The sequence below is a fragment of the Acipenser ruthenus genome, chromosome 20 (assembly GCF_902713425.1).
Source record: "Acipenser ruthenus chromosome 20, fAciRut3.2 maternal haplotype, whole genome shotgun sequence".
Classification (NCBI taxonomy): Eukaryota; Metazoa; Chordata; class Actinopteri; order Acipenseriformes; family Acipenseridae; genus Acipenser; species Acipenser ruthenus.
The window spans coordinates 26,587,204-26,611,689 of record NC_081208.1 but is presented as its reverse complement, the minus strand read 5'-3'; the positions used below and the strand labels follow the sequence as shown (position 1 = coordinate 26,611,689).

The 24,486-nt window shown below is 35.4% G+C and overlaps 1 protein-coding gene across 3 annotated transcripts in view; it reads right to left on the bottom strand.

Moving 5' to 3' along the window:
• LOC117425769 (cadherin-8-like) overlaps positions 1 to 24,486 on the bottom strand; it is a 161,652-nt gene that overhangs the window by 69,977 nt on the left and 67,189 nt on the right. For 2 of the 3 annotated variants that reach the window (XM_058993765.1, XM_058993764.1), the window contains exon 2: positions 5,665 to 6,094. In XM_058993765.1, the coding sequence (XP_058849748.1) occupies positions 5,665 to 5,916 (252 nt within the window). In that variant the 5' untranslated portion in view covers positions 5,917 to 6,094. Of the gene's footprint in view, positions 1 to 5,664; positions 6,095 to 10,807; positions 10,982 to 24,486 lie in introns of those variants that run through there. The other variant, XM_034043020.3, reaches the window with a different exon arrangement.

The window sequence follows — 24,486 nt, the reverse complement described above, 5'->3', positions numbered from 1 at the left end:
CAATAATAGCCCACACAGTGCTTTTCGGTAAACCGAGTCTTTCTGCTATTATTCTGGTAGTTTCTCCTTTTTCATTTAGTTGTATCACTGCCATTTTAAGTTGCTCTGCTCTTTAGTTTTAATCATTTTTTTGCTGCTTTCTTCAGCACTTGATGATTATGTATTTATTTATTCTATAATTATCATCAGGTGGTGGTTTTCAATCATGATAATTGTCAATAATTGGCAACGAATGGGTTTCATATGAAATATAAATAGGTCCGACATTACAATTTTCCCTTTCTTGTCCGGCATCATCAAAAAGACATCAAGCACAGGTCTCTAGTCGTTTTTTCTCTGGAAAAAGCCGAGAACACCTTTCAATGGCAGACTGAGACCGATAGCTGCTTTCGCATCCAGCGCTCAAAGAATATTTCACTGACATTTGCCAAGCTTTGAGATGTTACAGTAATAAAATAATGACTTGGATCGCATTATTGAGGAGTTTGGTGATAAAACGAGTGATCAGGAGATGATTTATCAGTATGCACTACTATGAAGAGGTATGTGATAAATAGAGTGAACAACGGGTGGGGCGGGGCTGGAGATGCAGTACTGAGTGTCCTGTTGATATGCAGTGCCTTTTAAACCTGTTTTACTTTGAATAAAATTACTTTTAAACAGCGCTGAATAAATGGACCGCAAAGGGTTAAAGTATGAAATTAGTTTTTGCATGTTATTTTTCATTTTATGCATGTTATGTAATAATTTGTTGTTTTATTATAAAGCTGAATCTCTACTTTAATGCATATCTTTCAGTAGAACAATTAGAAATTACAGAAATCACTTTGAGGTTTTCTCTCTTTTTTTAACTGCTCAAATACTTTTTTTCTGCAAATGTATATACATTGTGTGATTTAGATACAAATATTATTGTGCTTTTAACTTAAGGCATTGCCCTGTATTGAGTAACCTCACGTTCAGTGTCTCATTGTGAATTCTTGTGTTGTTTCTGAATAAATAAGTGGCAATTTACACAGATTCCTTAGCACATCTGCCAAAGGCCTGCATTTGCATGCAGAGGAGGGTATAAGGCATACAGAGGCATATATAAATAAAAAGACTATCTAACTAATCAACTCCCCAGGGAGAGAACATATAGTCACACAGAAAGCACTTCAGTCACGCGCCAAGGATGCTGCATGTCAAGGAGGTCCAGTGCAAAAGTCCACACTCTGCTGCTGTGTGCTCAGCATATTTTCATATTTATTAAAACTAGATACACAGTTTCACCTGTATTGGAATTGGAATGAACCCAGGATACAGGGTTAACATCACAACTGTTCTTTGAGAGTGCCTTGGGAACTTGATAACACAGAACTTGATATTCCCCAGCATTTTTATTCAAGCATTTTCTGTTGTTAAATTTCTACCTTTCAGGTCTCAGGTGTTTTCTCGCTAACATCAACTGTCTTTATAGTTTTTTTTTTTTGGTGGGAAACAGACTTGGCTGATGCTCCGAGGCCGCATGGAGAGCTTTGTGATCTACTCAGGGAGAACAAAAGCACTGGAAAAGAGAATAAGAAATAAACACATAAAAAGGGCCAGGGGTCTCCCTCCTCCTCCCCCTCCCCCCCCCCCCCCCACCTCCCAGCTGTAAGAAACACCTTCGATAAGCAAGTCAAATAACTAGCTCGAAAGTTGGGAGAAGCTTACTTTCTGAAGGGGGAGACTGACACGGGTGCAAATTAATAGATTAGCAGGAGAATGAAAAACAAAATATAGTCAAAGTTATTTCAGGGGGTCCCCTTTGGCCAGCAGGAACCTTCCTCTTGGACAACGATTCAACATAGTCGTCCTCTAAGGTCAGGAAGTGAGATTCACTTGCCCCCCAAGGGGACTGTTGCAGAGGTTACGCAGCAAAGTGGAGGAGGAAGGGAGGATGGAGGAAACTGAAAAGCAAGACGAGAATTAGGAAGCTAGGTACGGTTTAAATAGGGTGACTGACAGGTAATTAAAAGTTGGCTGACAGATATTTTCATGGGATGACTCAGGGGAGGAGTCCCAGCTCCAGCCCCCCGAAATACAGAAAGGTTCTACTTATTGCAGTCCCTGCATATAAACCTACATTATTTAATTTCTCTCATATCCGTGGTAATTACATTTGGAAGTACATGCATGTTAATAGACAACAGAGATCCTTGTTCATTTGTACTGTACTGTGTGTTTTGTATGCTAAACAGTTGTTAGTGGATTCTTCTCAATTATTCTATAATATGGTTGTGGTAAAAAGCAGGTTATGCATTCATATCCGTTTATTCAATTGGTCTTGTTAATTGAATCCAGCAAACAGCATACTTTTACAGACACGCCAATAAAGACTGGTTCCATTCAATCTTTTTTTAATATTTATTTATTTTACAAAAATGCTGAGATATCCAATGTATTAGCTTTTATATTTTGAGTGTAAGCTCAAGTAATCATGTTCATGTTATGTTATTAAAAAAAATAATTCAACCTAACAATCCAGATCAGCAGTATCTATGAAGCTCTACAGAAGAAATCTCAAGTGTACCACTGTAACTTTGTAAGATGAATTGCAAAGATAAAATTGTATTATATCATCTCAACAGCAGGGGTCAGCATTATTTGCTACCTAAGTGCCAAATACAACCTATTATACATAATTAAACAAATCTCAATTCTTTCTCTCTGGCCTAGTGTTGCTGCATATAACGTACTGTACCTTAAACCAGGTAAACAAGTTTAAAAAAAAAGGTAAAAACAGTAACGCACGTAAAGAGAGCAGAGTTGTTTTCATTTTCTTATGCAGATGATGTAGCAGCCAGCATTGATTCGCTTGTGAAAGTAAGGTGACCAGAAGCCGAACGCTGCAGTCTAGTTGGGAAATGGGAATGTGCCACCCTGTCTAACTCTTTCTGCTTCCGTTCCAGGTTCATTCTACTGTAAAACGGGCTTTCACAGCTTTCAAACCGGTAATGCATTAAAATAACTGCATTCCAATCCAATGGATATTATAACATGATTATAATAAGCAGTACTGAAATTCCATATTTTCTTATATAAAACCGACATAAGAACATATGGAAAAATACAGTTACATGAACTTGCAAATGTGCTTAAAGGGTTCAATAATATACTGAAAACAATTCGCTCTTTAGTAATACTGTCTGGGTGACCATGTATTGCTGACCTTTATTCTGTATCTGGGTTTTCAACTGAATTCTTTCTACTGTACAGTATGATATAGCATGTTTCCTTATGTCTGTTTCCCCTGGGATGCCCTTGAAAATGGTATAAATATCTGGTGAGTAAGATTTATAGTGACGCCTCCGTCAGAACCTGAGATAACAAATCACAGGAAGGGAAACGCTGTCAGGTACAGTTTCCATCCCTTTGTCTAGTGTGCCTCTATAGGTATGTTATTATTCATTGTTAACTGCCAGTTGAAACCCTTTTTAAGAGCACAGGGAAAGACAGGACAGGAGCGATATGTATAATTTAACATCAGCGGGCTGGGCAATAAAATGTAGAGGTGGGAGGGAATCTTAGCCCAAGGTGTCTAGATAGACAACGCTGAACCTCAAACTCATAAACAAGAGATCTGAAATGTATGACCCATTTTAATCGCAAAACCTCCATCCAATTGATTCATTTTTTAATTAAGTGAAAGAAGGACAAAGCTGTTTGGGAGCTTGTGATGGGGAACCCTCTATCTGAAACTGCAGGCTCCTATCTCCCTGTAACACTGAACTTATCTATTCTCTGCAAGCTGTGTTGATAAATATGTAACCTTCAGGAGATACCATAACTCAATCAAGACAGAGTGAGACTGTCTCACCAATGTACTGACCAACCTGATCAGCAGCAGCCAGAGGTTCTGTGGACATTTATTTTTAATCAGTAAAGCCAGCATTTTCTGTTTGGCAACAATGATACTCTATTAAACAGAGTAACTGCAGCCTCCAGCAAATTGCCTCATTATATTAGGTAAATAAAACAATGATTTTAATACTGTGTGAATTTAAATAATTTTGTAATGAAATGCATCCCTAACACAGTCTACCCGACATAACTCCCTATCATTCAGACACAGTCAACCAAGGAGACACTTTCGAAAACAATCACTCAGTCACACAAACACCCAGTTACACAGATGCAAAAGTCATTCGCCTGGTGTCAATAGCAGTGAAATGCACCCTGAAGCAATGTAATTATTAAGGCCTTTTAGGTGCAAAGTGTAAAGTGTGGAAAGCTTTTTAAGGCTACAGCATACAACATCAAAAGCATAAAGACATTTTTCCTTTGAAGGAAATATTGAGTGAGTGTAGCTTTTTCAAGTCAAGGTTACCAGCAAAAGGATTGAAAGAAATGTACCTTTTTTTTAGGAAAATCTTGTATTGGTATGAAATATCCGAGTTATCTTAAATTGTATATTCTTCTCGCCTTTTGTTTCAGTCATCACAATCTGGTGCTATATTAAAACTTCCACATATTTACAGCATCCTGGTGACCTCAATAGAGTTCTCAGAATCATTTATAACCTCATCAGATACACCAGAGTGTTACCATTTATCTATTCCCCTGCAACACGACTCCTAGTGGATATAAAGAATACCAAAATTGTTCAAAATGGTATTTCTTTTTAATGCATTTCTTAACACTCCCTGAGGTGTTACATTAGGACGCATTAATTACATGTTTCTGAGAGCTCTATTGAGGCCACAGGACTTCTTTAAACTTTTGAATATTAAAAAGAAAAACACAGTCATTAAAATAGTTATGTTATTTCATGCCAAAACAGCTCTTATCAATTTCAGCTGCTTCCAAATCTCTTGTCTATATAACAGCCATATTAAATATTAAATCTGTAGTAAAAACGTTTTAATGTTACTGTTGATTTAAATAAGTATTATCTGCCTTTTATAAAATTGGATATTTTTCTTTTTTTAAACATAGACTCCTGTTTGAGGTGATATGTTTAATCTTAATGTGAATGGGATGTACTTATTTAGTATGTAGATATGTAAATGTTATTGTCGAATTATATTAATATACATCTTTAAAACATTAGTGTGTTTCTCAAACTAAATAGAGTCCCAGAGTTAAGATAATCTTTTACATTGATTTCAGTGAAATGTAAGGTCTCAAACAGCTTCAGTAATACAAACTTTCCACCAGGGATTTTAAACTGAGTAGACTCACTGATCAGGACAAAGTTACAAGCATTCAAAGTCCCAGAGATTAAGAGGAAAAGATCAGTTGTTCCCACAAGTGACTTAAGGATAAAGGGATTTCAAATAATATAAAACAAGCCTTGGTATGCATTTTTTGAAAATTAATCTTAGTTCATACATTTAGTATGTCTAAGTAATACACAAGCATTTCAAACAGAGCACTACAATTTCTATCTCCTTGGTTATTCCAAAACCCTTTTTCCTACTATTGATCTTGATCATTCACAGGTTCTAAGCAGGATCTTCCTCAACACCCTACAATTAAAAGTTTACAATTTAAATATTCCAGTGAGAAAGTCTCTCACTGGAATACAATTTAAAAAAAAATGATAAAACAAACAAAAAAATTGTAAATCACTGAATTCATGTTTTCACATGATAAGCAAGCTTAATATTCAACTGCCATTTTACAAGCAGGAAAACTCACCCTGCCAACTAGAATTGGGTCCGGTCCAGAAAACTCCTCCAGCACAAACATTTGATTCCAAACCCATCCTCTCTTGGCACGAATCAAAACTCTTTCTCCTTCGCCAGTCCCAGTCAAACCCACAATGGACCCAGTTTGTAAACTTTTGGACTGGATGACAGGAGCCATGGAAATATAAGGAAGGACCGTAATCCATGCAAGAAACAAGGGAGTCCATATATCTGTCAACATTTCCTCCAAACGTTTTGGCATTGCTCCCCAATTTAAACAGAAAAAAGTTACTTCTCTCTCCTCCAGTCTTCAGCCTTCACATTCATTGTGCAGTAAAGCTCACTCACGGCTGCACAGCATGTTTCCAGAATGACAAACACAAAGAGAAGATGTTCTTCTTGAAACAGCATCCCTTGGTAGGTTCCTCAGCATGCAAGACCTACAAATAAAGACAACACATTGATGAATATAAAAGCATATTGATTGGAATATTCTTTAAATTAAAAAAAAAGTGTCTGTAAATTGAAATAAAAATGGGTGTCAATGCAAATGAGACCGTTGACAGAAACTGTTCCTGAGAAGTCAACTCACTTCACCTTGCTTTTCGTGGAGAAATCTTGCCAAATGAAACAGAATTACAGAACACGACTGTTCTTGGTATCTGGATATCAGTTACTTTCATGTGGACATTGAGCTCAACATGAAAAATTTCACCTAACTTTTTAGACACTTTTTTTTTTTTTTTCTAAACATCTTATTTAAGAGATTTAAACAGATCCTAATACTGCAGCCTTAAGATGACTTGACCACTTTCCATTGTAATTTGTATACTCTTTCGTGATGCTAAAGGGGTTGATCGACCACACTTGTGTGGAAACACCAGCGTAGTTAAATGGTTGTAATGTGTAGATGTACTCTTTGTTTAAATACAACACAGACAGACAGATAGCTTATGGAAAATGCATGATTCTACTACTACAGAAATGCACAATGCATTTCCTTATTAACTGGTTAAATACAGTGAGCTTGCAATAACCCATTCCAGCAAAATGTCAGAAATGTTCCAATTACTTTGAGACAGTTTAAAGCATAATTAAACACTGTGAGATGTACAAGTAATGGAGAACTACTTTGTTTTGTTTTCTTCCTAAACATGAACGGTTTAATTTAATTTAGATTTCTGTTCTTCCCTAAAACTGATATGGTCCATTTACCACAAAAGACTTGCCAGTTCTGACTGTAATTTATGGCTACATCTAAATAAATGCATCATGAAAAGACATTTTAATATACTGTGTACTTTATATTGCACACATAATGCTTCCTAACATTTTATAAGTATGTCCTGACATTTTATAAAACATGTGTCCTGTCTATTAATAAGGGTTACATTTATGGTTTAATCAGACTTAAGCAACAATTAAGTAACGAATAAGGCTTGGATTTACAGTTTGGGTTAAAATACGCTTTTTGCTGATTCATTTTATTGTATTCTGTCACCAGAAGCACACCTGTCAAAATCTGATATAGAGTATGTTCTTTGAGAGCTGCAATGAATATCTATCTATCTATCTATCTATCTATAGTTGTAGTCAAAAGTTTACATACCCAAATGGAAATTTATAATTTCTAGAAATTTCTCGAAAACAATTTTAGGACAAATATTTTGTAGCAAAGGTTTTGCTTTTGTGGATGAGGAAAAAAAAGTTACAAGAAATTGATGTCTACAATTATTTATTTCAGCAAAACTCAAAAAATGCCAATTCAAAAGTATTCATACCCTTTGATCCTATGATAGTATTGTCTACAAGGTGCTAGAAATTTCAATATGATAATGCAGAACCTAATTCTAGAAAAGTCTAGAAAATGCTGGATTGTAGGTGAATATTCTTAGAGAGTATAAAAGGGTTAGGCATAGGATGATTGCTGTCATTACCAATAAGTCAATACAGGAAAAGGTAAGGAGCTATCTGAAGACCTTAGGACCTTAAAAGCTGGAGAAGAATAAACGAAGATTTTCCAAGCAAATGAATATCCCAATTTCAACTACTGTTTCTATTATCAAGAAGTACAAGAATAGTACTGCCACAACGCTCCCTTGGTCTGGAAGAAAGAAGGTTTGTTCACCAAGAACAAGTAGAAGAATTGTGAGGAAGGTTAATAACAATCCGAGATTGACTGCCAAAGATATTCAAAGTGAATTGGCCGCAAGTGGGACTGGGGTTTCCATTTCAACCATAGGTGGAGTATTGCATGGTGAAGGTCTCATTGGTCGCAGGCCAAGGAAAAAGCCACTTTTAGGAAAATGTCACAAGGACAATCGCTTAAAGTTTGCAAAATGGCATTTGAATGATGGTTATGATTTCTGGTCAAAGGTTTTGTGGAGTGATAAAATAAAAAAAAAGAAGAGCTATTTGGTCACGCTGATAGTCGTTACGTTTGGAGAAAGTCTGGTGAGGCTTACAAAGAAAAGAACACCATACCTACTGTCAAGCATGGAGGTGATAATATCCTTCTATGGGGCTGTTTTTCCTAATGGCACAGGAAATTTAGTTCCAGTACATGGTAAAATGGATTCCATAGCATACGAAAAGATATTGGCCAATCATCTGAAACCCTCCGCTGCAAAACTTGGTTTACAGCGCAAGTCGACTTTTCAATACAACAATGATCCAAAGCACACATCAAAATCTATTTCAGAATGGTTAAAGAAGAATAAAAGCAAAACTTCTGTTACAAAAGATTTCTCCTGTAATTTCTAGAAAAAAAAATTCTAGAAATGTTACATACACCAATGGAAATATATACTTTTGACTACAAGTATCTATCCTTTTATTCTCAGATTATTGGAGGTTACTTTGAATCTTGATAAGCAGATTTTGATTATTTTCATTAATATTTGTATTTAGTTTTACATACATTTTCTGTTTTCCCCTGGAATGTTATGGTGTTTAAATACTTGCTCACAAAATCTGACTCAATGTGATGCAGTTAAGCTCCTGGACTTTATTAACAGAGATTTATCAAGTGAAAAAAGAAGCAGAAAAAACACATTTAAAAAAACACATTTCCACTTGTGACCACTAAATCAGTTGAATAAATAGGTTGCGACCCTCTCATTTAAATATATATATATATATATATATATATATATATATATATATATATATATATAGACTAAAAATGAATGAAAGAAACAAAATAAAACAAATCTTATCACATCGTGAATAGAATAAATTGATAAGTGCTTTCCCAGTATATTGTACACATCGATAACACTAAACGAGATGTATACTTGCTATCACCTTACCGTCAGTATAATTACACAGGCAGAAAAAAAACAACAGTTCGGGCTTTGTTGGATATTTATATGTAGATTACATTAAAATTAACTGATTAAAATTACCAGTACATGTATTGTAGTTTACTGTCCACGGTCAAGTTGCAACGTTGCAGAGATAGTGTTTTCTATAGCTTTCAGCCAAAAGTTTGATTTCATAGTATGCCCCCCAAAAAAAAATAAAAAAAAGGAAAATAATGTAAATGTAATTGACCTTCCCGGTAATTATTAGCCTTGATGCACACACATAACGGCATGGAATAGTTTTCAGTCCCTTCTTTACGCTCACCTCAGTCACAACTAGTAAAATTATTACAACGATAGTACAGCATAACGGCAGAGATGTAGTCTATAATAATTACTCAGTCCTCCACCGACAAATAATAAAAATAAAAAAAAACATGTTTTGAGTGACAATTGCAAAATCAAACTGCAAATATATATATATATATATATATATATATATATATATATATATATATATATATATATATATATATATATATATATATGCTGTTAATGTTATCTGAAACACATACACATCATTTGTACATATTTACCAATATCTCACTTCGTCCAATCGTTGTAAATTACACCTTAGTTCAGGTCTGTATTGTATTGTTTATTCCGTGTTAATCATTTTGACTGAACGTTTTATGTATTCATAACAGTTTTCTAATGTCCTGATTTTTTTTATTTTTTTATTTATTTTTACGCACAGGTTCAGTTGTATGAGTTTAGCAGCACGGCGAAATCAAGCTCAGAAAACCTGCCAGTGTGTTCTACAGGAACGTCTTAGACCTCAAATACTACACATTTTAGGGAATGCCTAATATGTACCATACCACGAAGATGTTGCAATGACTACAAATCTCTAACGCTAATATGACGACTTGTGGAGTTCTGTAGTTGATTTCTTTATTGCAGGTATCTATCTCCCTTGCCTTGGCTATCAACTAGGTTACATGTTCGTGAGCAGAATAACTGCACGCTTCTCCAGCTCATTTACAGTGTATTTAAGTAGCCGCCCAGGTGATTGATTGAATACCGAAGTGTTTAAAATGTTAATATTTCTGGCAAATGAAATGTTTTTATTATAAAAGGATAATTTTGGGTGGATTACTGACAACAGATAGTATTAAATGCTTCGTATTTTATTATACATACACTGAAAAAATAAAGCATGCAGTTTACTTAAATCGACTTAAACATGACATTAACATCCCGAATGTCACTTTAACTCGGCATCTTATATTTTTCCGTAGCAAACTGATGTGTTTAATGCAAATGTCTTTCTAGACATACATAGAATTCTGATTTCTTTTAGCAGCGAAATGCAACGAGAAATGCAATGTGCGTGTATTGACACAATCGAATGGCCAACAGTTACTCAGGACATACAATGCCAAAGTGATCAGAAGAAGTAACTCAACGAATAGTTAGCTACACAAATTCTACCATGGCTCAGTCTGAAGTTTACAAGAGTGTTGTTGCTGGAACCCGCCTAGGCTACCGTTCGAGCGCAGGTGATTCATGTTTTCATGCTTTTGGAACATACAGGACATATGGAATTTTTTTTTAAAAAAGGCAGACAACCTCAATTCAAGTGTATCAGTGGCTTATTAAAGCAAATACACATAATCACACGTGTAAAGAAACCATAAAACAAACACAGCTAATACTAAATCCTTGTGCACTGTACACAGGATCGCGCAATAACCAAAGACCGCTAATGTAGCTTTACTAAAATGGTAATACTATGATACACCTGTTATTTGTATTTGTTTGTTTCTTTGTTTCTATAATACTTACTATCTTACATCTCGATCTCTCCCGCATTATAATAAAAAAAAGGAACGATATCCCCTTGACGTGGTCAGTGTAAGGTATCTTCTGTAGGTAAAAAAGGAACAGAATCCAGACAGTTCACCTCACACACCCTACAACGCTGTATTATATATCTCCAGCGTGACACACTGCTAAATGCTGCTGTGAAGAGAAGTCTGTGTGGAGAGTGTTTGGGGCCGCCCCTTGCCGCTCTCATTGGACTAATGTGGAGGCAGGTCCAGAGCTTAGAAATGAATGCACGCTTTCCCAAAGGAAATACACAACTTTTATGACCGGGCAGGTAGTGGTGGGTGGTGTTTTCACGGAACAACTGCATTCCACCTGAACACGATATTTGTACAGTACTGTTCTTTGGTTTCGAGGACGTTCTCTGAACTGCCGTACTCTTCACAAAGGCACTATTTCTCATTACATTACAGAAATGAAAATAGCACTTATATTATTTTGTATTTTACCCTTTCAGGATTTGACTACTCACGGTAAAAATTCAAATTGCTATGAAAATTAAATCTTGTATCCCTAAATGTTATCAGTAAAAGTCAGTCCACACATGTAGCCAGGGTCTTACATTTCCTGAAATGTCAAAGGATAGCATCGTAATTCAAGAGTTCATCAGTTCCTATATTATTATTTTTTCATATAATTTCTAATAACATTAACAGCCCTTTTATAATTAAAATCATGCAGACGTTGCACTTGAGTAAACGTTTAATACATTTGCCCTAAAGTGTTAGGTACATTTATATTTGTTTTGTTTATTGGTATTTATTGATGCATCCATATGCTGACATATGCCAACAAACAGGATGTATGAAGTATGTGCACTGACTTTAATTAGTAAAGACTGTGGACTCTGGTACTACACGCTCTTGGTGCATCAACACATAGTAGGGTTTGGGGTAAAACTGTGTTTTAAACTTAGCATTGGTTTGTGTGTAAATGCTCCTGGAAGCATGAATTTTCCTGCAGCATTTTGCCTGCTGAGGAAGCAACAAAAAGCTCAATTAGCAGAGTCAATGTCCTAGAAAAAAAAGTCATTTTAGGTGCTTCAAAGAACCACACAGTTCTAAAGTGATTAAAGGTTCTGACAAAACCCATTAGAACCCAGCATAGGATGGTCAGTTATTTTACTAACCATATCATTTTGTATGTATGTTCCTTTTAGTGTATGATTTTTTAAAATTTTATTTATTATTATTTTATTTTTTGTAAAACTATATTCCTATTGGATCTGCAAAATAACCTTTTTGATTGCTAAGGTTTCTTTATAGGATACAATTCAAATATTAGATGCCTATGTTTATAATTAGGTCTTTTCTATTACTGTACAATAAGAATCCGTATTTACTGTAAGTCTATAGTATTGTTTGTGCTTGAATCATGTTTATCTAGACATAATTATTAATAGTCCACATTTGTAAAATATTAGGATTGAAGATGTATATGCACAATTACTGTACTAAGCATGAACAAATATTATAATGTGCTTACAAATAATACAGATTGCATTTAAAAACAAAGCTGTTCTGCCAAATTGATTGGTATTTTCTCTAATCCCGGGAAGGAACAATGAACAGCAAATAAATGACTGTAATAAGGTAAGACTTGGACCATGATGCTGTTATGTAAAGGAATAGCCCATAATTCAAGTGTTTATCCCTTAAACTGCAACTGGTCAATCAAGTCAGATAAGAATGTGAGTTAAGGACAGAGAAAGCTATTGGAACTTAAACTTTCCAAGTGGATATAGGATGATATGAAAGAAATCAGAGAAAGATGTGAAACTGTGCAGCTTTGCAAAGATAAGTGCCCTCTAGTGTGCAATAATGAAGCAGCTTTCATGCTTTCCAAAAGTATTGTACTAATACAGTATAAAACCTCAGGGGATACAACTTTTCTATTGGTTTCCAGCTAAATAACCAGCTACAAGGCATAGATTTTCTAGGAAGGATGTTGGAAGTTTCACTCCGTTTTTTTTCTTTGTGTAAATGTTTAATGTCGTGTTTAAAATATTAATCTGCTTTTACATGGAACTATTTCTTTTTGAGACAATTCTGTGTGTGTGTTTCTAGAATGTGTAAGAATTATTAACTTATACAACATAAAGCTGTGTTTAAAGTACAGAAAAAAAGTTAGAGCAGCAGACTTACCCATTACTAGAGGCAGTCCAAATCTGCAGGGAAAATATGCAAAAAAATCCAAGTGGATATCTGTGGAGTGGTCTGTGGAGCTTCTGAAGTGTTTTGTATTTGTATATTTTAGGTCTGTTTAGCAGTCTATTTATGATAATTATGATGGTGATGTAGCTGCAGAATATGAGAAATCTGTGAAATACTGAAAAAACCACGAAATACTGAAAATTCCACAATTTTCTAAGGAATTCTGTTATCTGCAGATATGGACGGCCACACCCATTACTATTGCACCACAGTATTTATGATACTTAGGAAATCCACTAATTACAAATAAAGAACACACTACTGTACATATACAACTTTAATTCCATCTCAGGAACACTTATTCCTTAATAATAATAATAATAATAATAATAATAATAATAATAATAATAATAATAATAATAACACTGTGTAACAATTTTTTTTTTTGTTCTTGTTCCTGGGTAGTAAGTGTTATTTCCTAATTGCTTATGCCTCAAAAGTATAGAAAATGGCTATTATTCCCCACAAACTTTGCTTTTGTGACCAGGACAGTGATATTTTGAAATTTACCTATTTTCCAGAACATTCCAGATAGATTCAGTGCTGAGTAAACTTGGAGTAACTTCTAGAACTTTCTAGAACTTTCCAGTAATATAAATAGTAGTATAAATACAGGGGCCTTAAGCCCACCAGTTCAGTTTAGTTCCAGCTGCCTAAGTGGATACATATCTGCATTTTTCTGAGATGGCATCAAGGTCATAGGAGACTTCAAAATGGTGGCATTCCTGATGGGTCTCCAAGGCGGTTTTACCAAGTTTCCCTGCTATCTTTGCCTTTGGGACAGCAGGGACACCAAGGCGCACTACCACAGGTGGGACTGGCCACAGCGGACAGAGTTCTCTGTGGGGAGGAACAACGTCAAGTGGGAGCCACTGGTGGACCCCCGGAAGGTGCTGATGCCACCACTGCACATCAAATTGGGCCTTATGAAACAATTTGTCAGAGCTCTAGATAAGGAGTCGGCAGCCTTCAAGTACCTTCAAGACTTCTTCCCTAAGCTGTCTGAGGCAAAGGTCAAAGCCGGTGTCTTCGTCGGACCACAGATAAAGAAGATCCTGGAGTGCAATTAATTCCCCAAGAAGCTCACTAGTAAGGAGAAAGCGGCTTGGAACAGCTTTGTCGCAGTGGTTCGGGGCTTCCTGGGCAATCACAAGGCCGAAAACTACGTGGAGCTGGATGAGACTCTGGTGAAGAACTACGGCACAATGGGCTGTAAGATGTCCCTCAAAGTCCATATCCTTGATGCTCATCTTGATAAATTCAAGGAGAACATGGGAGCGTACTCGGAGGAGCAAGGCGAGCGCTTCCACATATACTGGACTTTGAACGCCGCTACCAAGGACAGTATAACGAGAACATGATGGGAGACTACATTTGGGGGCTGATTCGTGAAAGTGATTTACAGTATAATTGTAAATCTCGAAAAACTACTCACTTCTAAATCTTTTGTAGTCATTTTTGTATTACTTTAGTATAAATACATGTTAATTTGGATTCATATGTTGTTTTTTTCTGACTTTATGTGAACGAAAAGACACAAATTCGCCCGTTTTCTCATTGGAAATAGGTAAATTTCAAAATATCACTGTCCTGGTCACAAAAGCAAAGTTTGTGAGGAATAATAGCCATTTTCTATACGTTTGAGGCATAAGCAATTAGGAAATAACACTTACTACCCAGGAACAAAAATTGTGGTACATAATACATTTCAGAAATATATTTTTGGTAAGTATTTTTTTGTAAGTATGCACCTGCAACTTGAAACATAATTGTTAAGTTGACAGTGTCTCAGTGTACAGTATAACTATCAAGTACAAACAGGCCAGCCATTCTGAATTACCAACTGTTGAGTTTCCCTGGTTAGTTCAACCATTCAACTGATAAAACATTTTTTCACAGTCCCTTTCTATACGTTCTGCTTTGTGGTGAGGCTGTGATATAGAGAAACATTTTTGGTCTCTTCAATCCACCTAACCTGGTGCTATTCAATAGTAATTGCCTGCCTGGGGTCCCTATTGATTCACCAGATAAATGAAGTACATCATGGAGTACAGAGTGAGTCATATGATCAAGGCCTTGTCGATTTTGGTTGGGTGAAGACAATGAGCACTGGGGATAATTCACCTGGTCGTGCTTCAGACCCCTTCTACTCAAGCACTGCACAATTCCAGAGACTTTCCAGACTGGGCCCTTGCCTCTAGGTTTCAGTGGCTTGATAACTAGGCTTGCCCCTTTTCTACATTTCATAATAAATCACTCACCTTTGAGATTAAAGTATTTATTCTTGAGTCGCCATCTTTATTAAAACACAGAAAGTGAAAGGGGTACCAATCATATCTGATGCTTTCCCTTTGTTAACTTACTAGTATTACCTACAGACTCGATTATGTTAGCTCAGCTGGTCCAAAATGAAGTAGTCATACAGGGTTAAATTCCTTAATTTGTCAGTAAATTAAACCAGTTAACACTAATTCGCCTCCACTTATTTGGATGAATGAACCAGGTTAACTATTTTCAAAGTGTGGTGATACTTTTAACAGATTGAAATTAACTGGTTGGATTGTTAACCAATTTACTTACATTTGAGTAATTCTATGTATGTAAACAAATGAAAAGTTACCAACTGAGAACAGCAAATATTACAAAACATTAGATGAAAATATTTTCCACAATTCAATGTCATACAGTGTGCATACACAGTTTGAAGCTGTTCTTAATAATTTTCTTATAGCCAAGGGCATAAATAACTGTAAATACAGCCCACGTTCACCATCTTCTGAAATCTCATCTTATTTTGCCACTTCAGAGCCCATGAGACAAGCTTTCAACTGAAAATCCCAACATAAAAAAGAAAGAGCCAAAGCAGCAGTGCTTCTTACTTCCAACAGCAATTACCAACAACAAAGCAACATTTCCCGACCAGAATTTAGAACATGGACTTTATCAAACAACATCCCAACAACACATGTGGCAATGTCTGGGTACATTGTTTGACTGCTTATTGTTTATATATATATATATATATATATATTATTATTATTATTATTATTATTATTATTATTATTATTATTATTATTATTATTATTATTTATTTCTTAGCAGACACCCTTATCCAGGGCGACTTACAGTCGTAAACAAAAATACATTTAAAATATGTTTTAAAGCTCCAAAATGTAACGAACAGGAAAGCAAAAATACATTCAGTAAAGTTACCAATTTATAAAGCAATTTCTAGGGGTCCACAAGTGGCTCATCTGATAAAGGCATGAATGCATGATTAGTGAAGCATAATAGTCAGAGACTTTTTCTCTTGGGTGTAAAGAAGAAATCGGTTTGGTCATGGGATCAGAGGACACCTTCATTATCTAGCTATCTATATATAGCAGATGTTTTGTTTAGGGGTCAGTAAGTCGTCTTAATTGGTTTACCCTTAGTTTAAGAATTTATTTTCAGAAATACATCCCTCACCACAGTGGTATATATAAGACTAGAGCTCAATCTTGGCTCTATCATTTTCATTATGCTGGCTCTGAGAAATAAATAATTCACACTTAGTTGAAATATACATGAATGGTTCTTTTATAATAATTAAACATTTGCATTTTCTCACATGTTCTTATCTCATGTTGTGCCGTGTGTGTGTGTGTGATGATTCCCTGGTATATTTGTCTATTCATCTAAAATATATATATATATATATATATATTGAAAATAAACTGATTTCCAATATGTAATTTGAGTTACTCCTAATAATAAAAATGGGAACAAAGGGTAGGATACAGTATATTGCCCCGCCTATGTGGAAATGCCTTTTCCCTCTCTGTAAAGCATGTTCTTGTCTTTTCAGCACAAGATTATAAAGTAATGCTAAAGTAAAGTTGAAAAAAGTATAAATGAAAGCGATTTTCATCGTTCAACTTCATCCCCTAAAAGGATCTTCCATTGAAGAATAGAATAAAATAGAATAGTAATAAAAGAAGATCGGGCTCTGCCAGTTATTTGAAGAAGAGTAATTTTTAGATTGTGGATGTGCCGATTCCACAAGGACATGAACACAGATAATATTTTAAAAAACTTTGAATAACAACTCAGATTTACAGTCCATTCAGGGGAAGTGTGGTTTGTTTGTTTATTTGTTTGATTGTTTAATCTTTGGTTAATACCGTCTTAGCTTTCATGATAGATTTCAATCAGTAAATGTTTTTCCATTTGAGTGGTCTTCCCTTTATAAGAATGGACTCAAAACCCCAGAGCTTCAGGGTAATGCACTTTCTGAGGACAGTACGTTTACCATCTGGCACCCCAGCCCGACCCCCTATCATATTCAGTGACATGTCAGCCACCCATGCCAGCCATGTCTGTAGGTTTTTTGTTTAAGCTGCTCTCTGCCTTTTATTATCTGAGTGCTAGGCTCCTAAGCAATACTGTTCTTGTAATAGGCTTATTACCTCGTGACAGGCAGCTTTCTTCAGATGCATTGCCCGTGTACTGGCATTATCCAAGTGTCAGGCCTATCATGCTGCTGAACAGAAACCGCTTTGCTCTAAGACACAAGACTCTCTTAAGCCCTAGGACCTTGGTCACGTGGGACAGCCTACAAGGGAGTGACTCTTGACTTGCTGTTTTTAGCTTTTTTTTATCAATATGATTTATATTACATTACATATTATATTTTTATTACACAACATTCTTCTTACTATACTAGGAATGGCGGTCATAAAAGCTTTGAAATTAAAATGTAAAAAAAAAATCCAGTAACACTTACCTTAAGTGTCTCTAACAACACTGTGATTACACTGAACATTACTCCATCACCCAAAGCACAAGAAGTGTGTATTTCAGGTTGCTCCTAATCTAATTAAACATCTGTCATTCATTAACCATTGGAAGAATAGTCAGTTCAGTGGAAGAAGATATCATTCACATCTCTTTGAAAAGGTAATATCCTAAATCCATAAATAAATACCCAATAACAAATCTACTATAAAATTTTGATTTGAAAAGATTGTCACTGTAACATGACAGTCGCAGTTCACTGCTGCAGAACCCTAATATAACGTATTGATTTAATCTCATGGCAATATGGAGATAATGTTCTTTAATTTATTTAGCCTCCCGTAAGATAACAGTCTGTCCACTGATTCCATATTTCACTAAATGTTTCTAATAATCAAGCCAATTACAAGTGAGTAATGAAAGTATTAATTTCAATATAAAATTGAGCTGTAACACACATGTATAATTTTCTGTAATACAATCTAATATTATATTTTGTGTAGGATTGCAATATTTAAAAAGCATGGAAATGAGGTAATGTAATACCTAATCTTATTGAAATCAGTCGATTTAGTAAAACATTATCAAGGATCCCATTTATATGGGCGGGTATGTACCTTGTAATTAACTGAGTGTTATCAATTAGTCAGATGTTCAGATTTTATACTACTTAGCTCAGCCATTGCACAGTAACATTACCATGGGAGATATGAGGGGGGCAGTTTAGTTGTGGCATAATTACACAACTTTTAATTTGACTGAAAATACAAACATACTAAAAGAAACATTGTAAAACATTCTAAAAAGTTTAAACAGTAAGCGTTTCTCAATGTTATTGGTTTTTAAGTTTAAGTTTATTTTAGTATTTTTGGTCCTTTTTCCTATAAAATCACTCAACAGTATTACAAACATCACGAAATATTAGTAACCAGTGTGTGAAAAATAACATGTGTGGTTCTTTCCTCAAGTCATATCAAAACACAATATATATATATATTATATATATATATATATAGAGAGAGAGAGAGAGAGAGAGAGAGAGAGAGAGAGAGAGAGAGAGAGAGAGAGAGAGAGAGAGAGAGACAATAACATAAAGCCATGAAACATGACTGGTGAATCCCATTAGCTGAAGTAAATTGCAGATACCTATCTATAAATATGTTGTGGACAGCCCATACAAAAGGTACTCTATTACTACAGGAAATTAGCAATGTTTAACTTCTTTTAATCACTTCATGCAGCCTTGCTAGTGAAAGAACTGCCATGCCAGTGTTCTAATAGGAATGGTACTTGAAAAAGCATTTTGATTTCCATTTTTCCATTTCTAATTCATATACATGTCCTTGTATTTTGTGAGTTCAACTGCCGTAAATGAATGTACGTTTTCAAACCTAGAAAAGGATTTAATGTACTCGACACCCAAATTCAATGTAGATGTATTTCCCTCCTCCATTAAAACCTGCTATCTTCAGGATAATGAAATGAACTGCTTCGTAATGAAATGTCACCTCTCTTGTTGTAGAGTTACACATGGACCTGTACTAGCAGAGACTGTGTGTGTTAAAAGAAAGTTGCTTATTGCGCCAATTTTTCAGATTTTCTTATAATGCAATTTGCACCGACAGTGAACCTTCACAATTAGCTCTCTAACAATGTACCCTCTAACAGTTGGGTCAGAAACCTGGCAATCATTTTACACATACAATATTCATGAGGTCTTTAATGCAGCAATATACAAGTACAAAAAAAAAAAGGAGGCCGTTTAAATTGCACTGTTCATCCGAAGCAAAAGCCTGTATCCAGTTGTAAAGAACACTGTTATGAAATCTGCTGCACTGTTAACTTACTGCCAATTTACTAAAAAACATAAAAATAAAATAATAAAATAAAAAAAGTGTCAGTGGTCTGATTGCATGCATTATAGTGGTTACTCAGCGGGACTCAGTGCAGTACCATGGACCATATTGTGCAGTACCATGGACAACTCCATGTGTTAGCTCCAGTGGACAAAAATGCAATATGCAAACTAGCTTACAGAGCTGAAAAATAATTGTCCACTTACATGTGATGCAGAATACATGCAAATTGCAAAACACTAACTGTTATTCATTACTCATGATAATATTAAAGGGTATTTATTTATGGCCACACGTGTGTATGTGATGGAATACCAAAACAGTAAATAGATATAACACAAATAAATCTTGAATCTTATGATTCTTAATGGGCTTACAGAACAACACTAAAATTAAACAGAAGTAGACACCATTGTAGAGACATTTTGTTAATGAGGCCTCAGTCTCAATGGATACATCTCCAAGTTTAAAAAAAAAAAAAGATTTGAAAATATTATAAAAGGATTGCATCTTGATTTGAAATTAAGTAATTTATAAGGTGACCTCAAATGGATCTCTCTGGGCTAGAATATCAGAGCCAGTGTCAAGCCCACATTAATAGCATGTCTCATGTCTGCACTTCAATTCTAAAAGAAACATGGTAAAACACGGTACAAAGTTTCAACAATAAGCGTTTCTCAATGCTATTGGTTTTTAAGTTTCTTGTCTTGTTAGACCTTAGCGCTGCTTTTGATACCATCGATCACACGATTCTCTTGAGTAGACTGGAAAAGGTTATAGGAGTAACAGGTTCTGCGCTCAGCTGGTTTAAATCCTACCTAACTGGTAGAGAACAGTACATAAAAATTGGCCAGTGTTCATCATCAGAATTTACAGTCGCATCTGGTGTTCTGCAGGGATCTGTTCTGGGGCCGATTTTGTTCTATATTTACTTGCTTCCATTGGGACAGATTTTTTGTAAATATGGCATCAAATGTCACTGTTATGCGGATGACACACAGGTTCAAAAATGCACTTCTCCTGACTTGGAGTTACCAATATCTTGTCTTACGCTTTGTCTAAGTGACGTCAAGAATTGGATGCAACTAAATTTTTTAAAGTTGAATCCTGACAAGACTGAGGTAATGCTGGTTGGCTCCTCACATCAATTAAATAAATGTGGAAATTTTAAACTGCTTGTAGATGGACTTGTGACCCAGCCTAGCACTAGTCTAAATAATCTTGGTATTATGAGCATATTCGTAATATTACTAAAGTTCCTTTTTACCATCTATGTAATACTGTGTGTATTCGCTGTATGTCTTACTCAGGCAGATGCAGAAAAGCTGATTCATGCCTTTGTTTTTTTCTTGTATAGACTATTGTAATGCATTGCTTGCTGATGTCTCAAAAAACTCTCATAAAAAATTACAATATTTCCAAAATTCAGCGGCTAGAATTTTAACTAAAACCAAATTCACTGATCATATTACTCCAGTCTTAGCCACGCTGCATTAAAATCCTTTTGCTGACTTTTAAGGCACTGCATGGGTTAGCGCCAAGCTATATCTGCGAGCTTCTGGTACCATATACCCCAATGCGCAGTCTTCGATCCTATGATTCCGGTCTACTTAACGTACCAATAACTAAGCGCGATCTTTCGGGGACAGAGCCTTTTCATGTCTAGCCCCAAGGCATTTTAATGACCTCCCGAAGGTCATAAGGGATAGTGACTCTGTAATCACTTTTAAATCTACGTTGAAATCACATTTTTATTCAATGGCTTTTATTGTATGAACAAATATTTTTTTATTATTGTTCAGTGGTTTAAGATGCACATGAAAGGCATTATATAAAATAAAAAGATTATTAATTATAATTCTTTTTTTTAATAAATAGACTAGATATAGACAGGCAGGCTTGACTTTGGGTTAAAAGGAATAACCAAGCTAATCAAGCTGAATGAAAAAGGTCCCTGTACTCTTCATAAACTGCACAGGTATAGAGCATGATGATATGCTTGCATGCCTCTTTAACTCATATGAAAGAAAAGTTAACACATCAACTGTGCTTTACCTGCTAAATGCATATTATAATAAAGGAAGCCTGAAGTTAAACTGAATCACGGAGCATTCAACAGAATGTTATTCTAAAGTACTGCAATGTAGAGTCAAATAAGGAAAACAAATGTAGCAAGACATTATGCATGCTGAAAAAAAACTCAACCCATATATTTCTCTAGCAAAACATTGATCGATGCGTGAAACTTTCAATATTAGCATGGTGCCGAATTAGACAGATTAGTTATTCACTTCCTTGCACAATGCATTCATTTAGAGTTTCAAGTGCATGTAATGAGAAGTAAAATAAAACCTTAGTTTTCTGGTTAATTATAAAGAAGTGAAGAAGTGCAAGCAAATTAAGTACAAAGGTGTTGTTGGCTCATGTTCTAACAAACAAATATTTTATACTGACTCAAGGTCTGAATCCTGCATGATAATAAATACAGACTTTAATCACAGTGTACGTGTGAGGCTCTACTGGGAGTGGTATGAAACTCATCTGATTTATCTGGAGAATTCCACAACAAAGATAGATTTTTACAAAAGAGTTCTGGTTAAATGAAACAAATACAGTATGGTTTACATACACAAATATAACATTAAATTAAAAGCATGCTGTACGTGGCCTGCAAGTGCATTCTTCAATATAATTATGGAATTGAAGTCCCTCGCTCCCTCTGCAATAATAATAATAATAATAATAATAATAATAATAATAATAATAATAATAATAATAATAATAATAATAATAATAACAAATTGCTTTATAAAAATAATTTATTGAAATAAAAAATATATATATTGTAGTTAAAGATCAATTTTGTAGTCAGTGCCCATGATGTGAAGACTGGGGGATTCAATGGCGTGCATTATTACTGAGAGAGCGCTCTGTGGGGTTCCACTGTTCTAATTAATAATTGGTGTCTGCAGCTGACACCCCACAAGATTATTAGAGAAGTCATTCGAAAATATGTATTTTCCCCCTCATCTGGAACAAGCATGAAGAGAGTCGACAGGTCCTGGGGGAATGCACCATTGAGCCAAGAGTGTTTTGTTCTGGAAATGTAATTGCACCGTCTACAAACTTGTTCCTGTGAGTATTACAATAATAATGACTCTGTTCCAACATGAAATTAAAACGAAAAGACTTTTCTTTCAGCTAAGATAATCTTAATGGAACAATATTATAGTTAAGCTATAAATCCTATATTACTTTAAGCTTCATATTATCAATTTAATGATAAAATCCACTGGTCTGGACTGCCATTCAAAGAACCAAGGCACTATAATTTTCTTATCTTACCTTTCAGGATGATTTTTACCCCCTCTCATTAAGCTGCTGTCCTCCATATTTAGATGGAGAGTGTATGACTGCGTTTAGAAAGTATCAACACTATGTATTATGGCTTAGATGCTGCTTTGGAAGATTTATAGACAGACAGGAAGACAGACATACAAAAAAAATAGATTCATATATATATATATATATATATATATATATATATATATATATATATATATATATATATATATATATATACTGTATATATTCCGCGATGAATGAATGATTGCAATTACAGATGATTTAATGAACTGTGATGGGCACTCAGGGCCCGTGGAAGATATATTTGGCCAGAGGCCTCATCCGTGGGTGCTCGATGGCTACCGGCATGAGGCCATCTGGAAAAACACTAACAGTTACATGCATCCCAGTGCTGCAGATAGGAAGTGGCTATGGGCCACCTCCCCCCAAAAAGACGAGGCCGCCAAACAATGAATGTTAAATAATAACAAATGATTAACACGCCCAACAGTGGCGAACTGCCACCTACCCCACAAATATTGAAAAAAATAATGAAAATGAGCAGCTGAGACACAGCCCATCCCCCACCACATGACTGCGCTGGGGGGAAGAGCTCAGCTTCTCCAGCCCGACCATGCACCCCGCAGAACTAAATATGAACCGCTCAGCACTCAGGTAAGGAAAAACCCTATACTCACATATTTTTAATTTTTTTAGGGGGAAACCTCAGAGAATCCGTGGCTGAGGGTAGCCCTTCCACCAGGCTCTAAGCGGTTGACTCCCGTTTCGGCTTCCCAGCGCATGACTGAGAGGCCGAAACAAAAGAAGCGACATGAGAAAATAACACACAGAGTCTTTATGCATTTGCTAATGATGTGTTGGTTAGGAGCGGATTCTCCTTGCAGAAAAGCAACAGTTTACAATTATACGCATTGTGATTGTGCTGGTTCTTAGTTTTTACAGTGTCCAGCCAGTAAAACGCACACGGACAGTAAGTGTTTTAGTTCTGTATTGAATGCATCTCTTCAAAGTGAAAAAGAGTGAATTTAGAATGGAAAAGTTGAATGTTAAACAACTAAATGACACAGATACACTTAAATAGTAGGGGAATTGATTTTAAAGCTACAACACTACAACATTAAGGCAGATTATATTGAACGGGAAAGAGACTTAGTCCCGTGATCTGCTTAGAAGTTATTGAACACAACTTGCAGACTCATACGCAGTCAATGAATAGGGCTGTGTAAAATAAGACATAGACTGAGAGACTGGTGGTTAGGTACAGTAGATAAATAGATAGATACGCTAGTAGGTACAGAGACATATATAACACAAACAACTAGATTTTAGGTATTGATTAATTGGGGTGGGGGGGGTGGGGGGTCATATGACGTGGAGTGAATGCAGCTTTTATTTTATTCACAGAAATAATCTGTTTACCAATAAC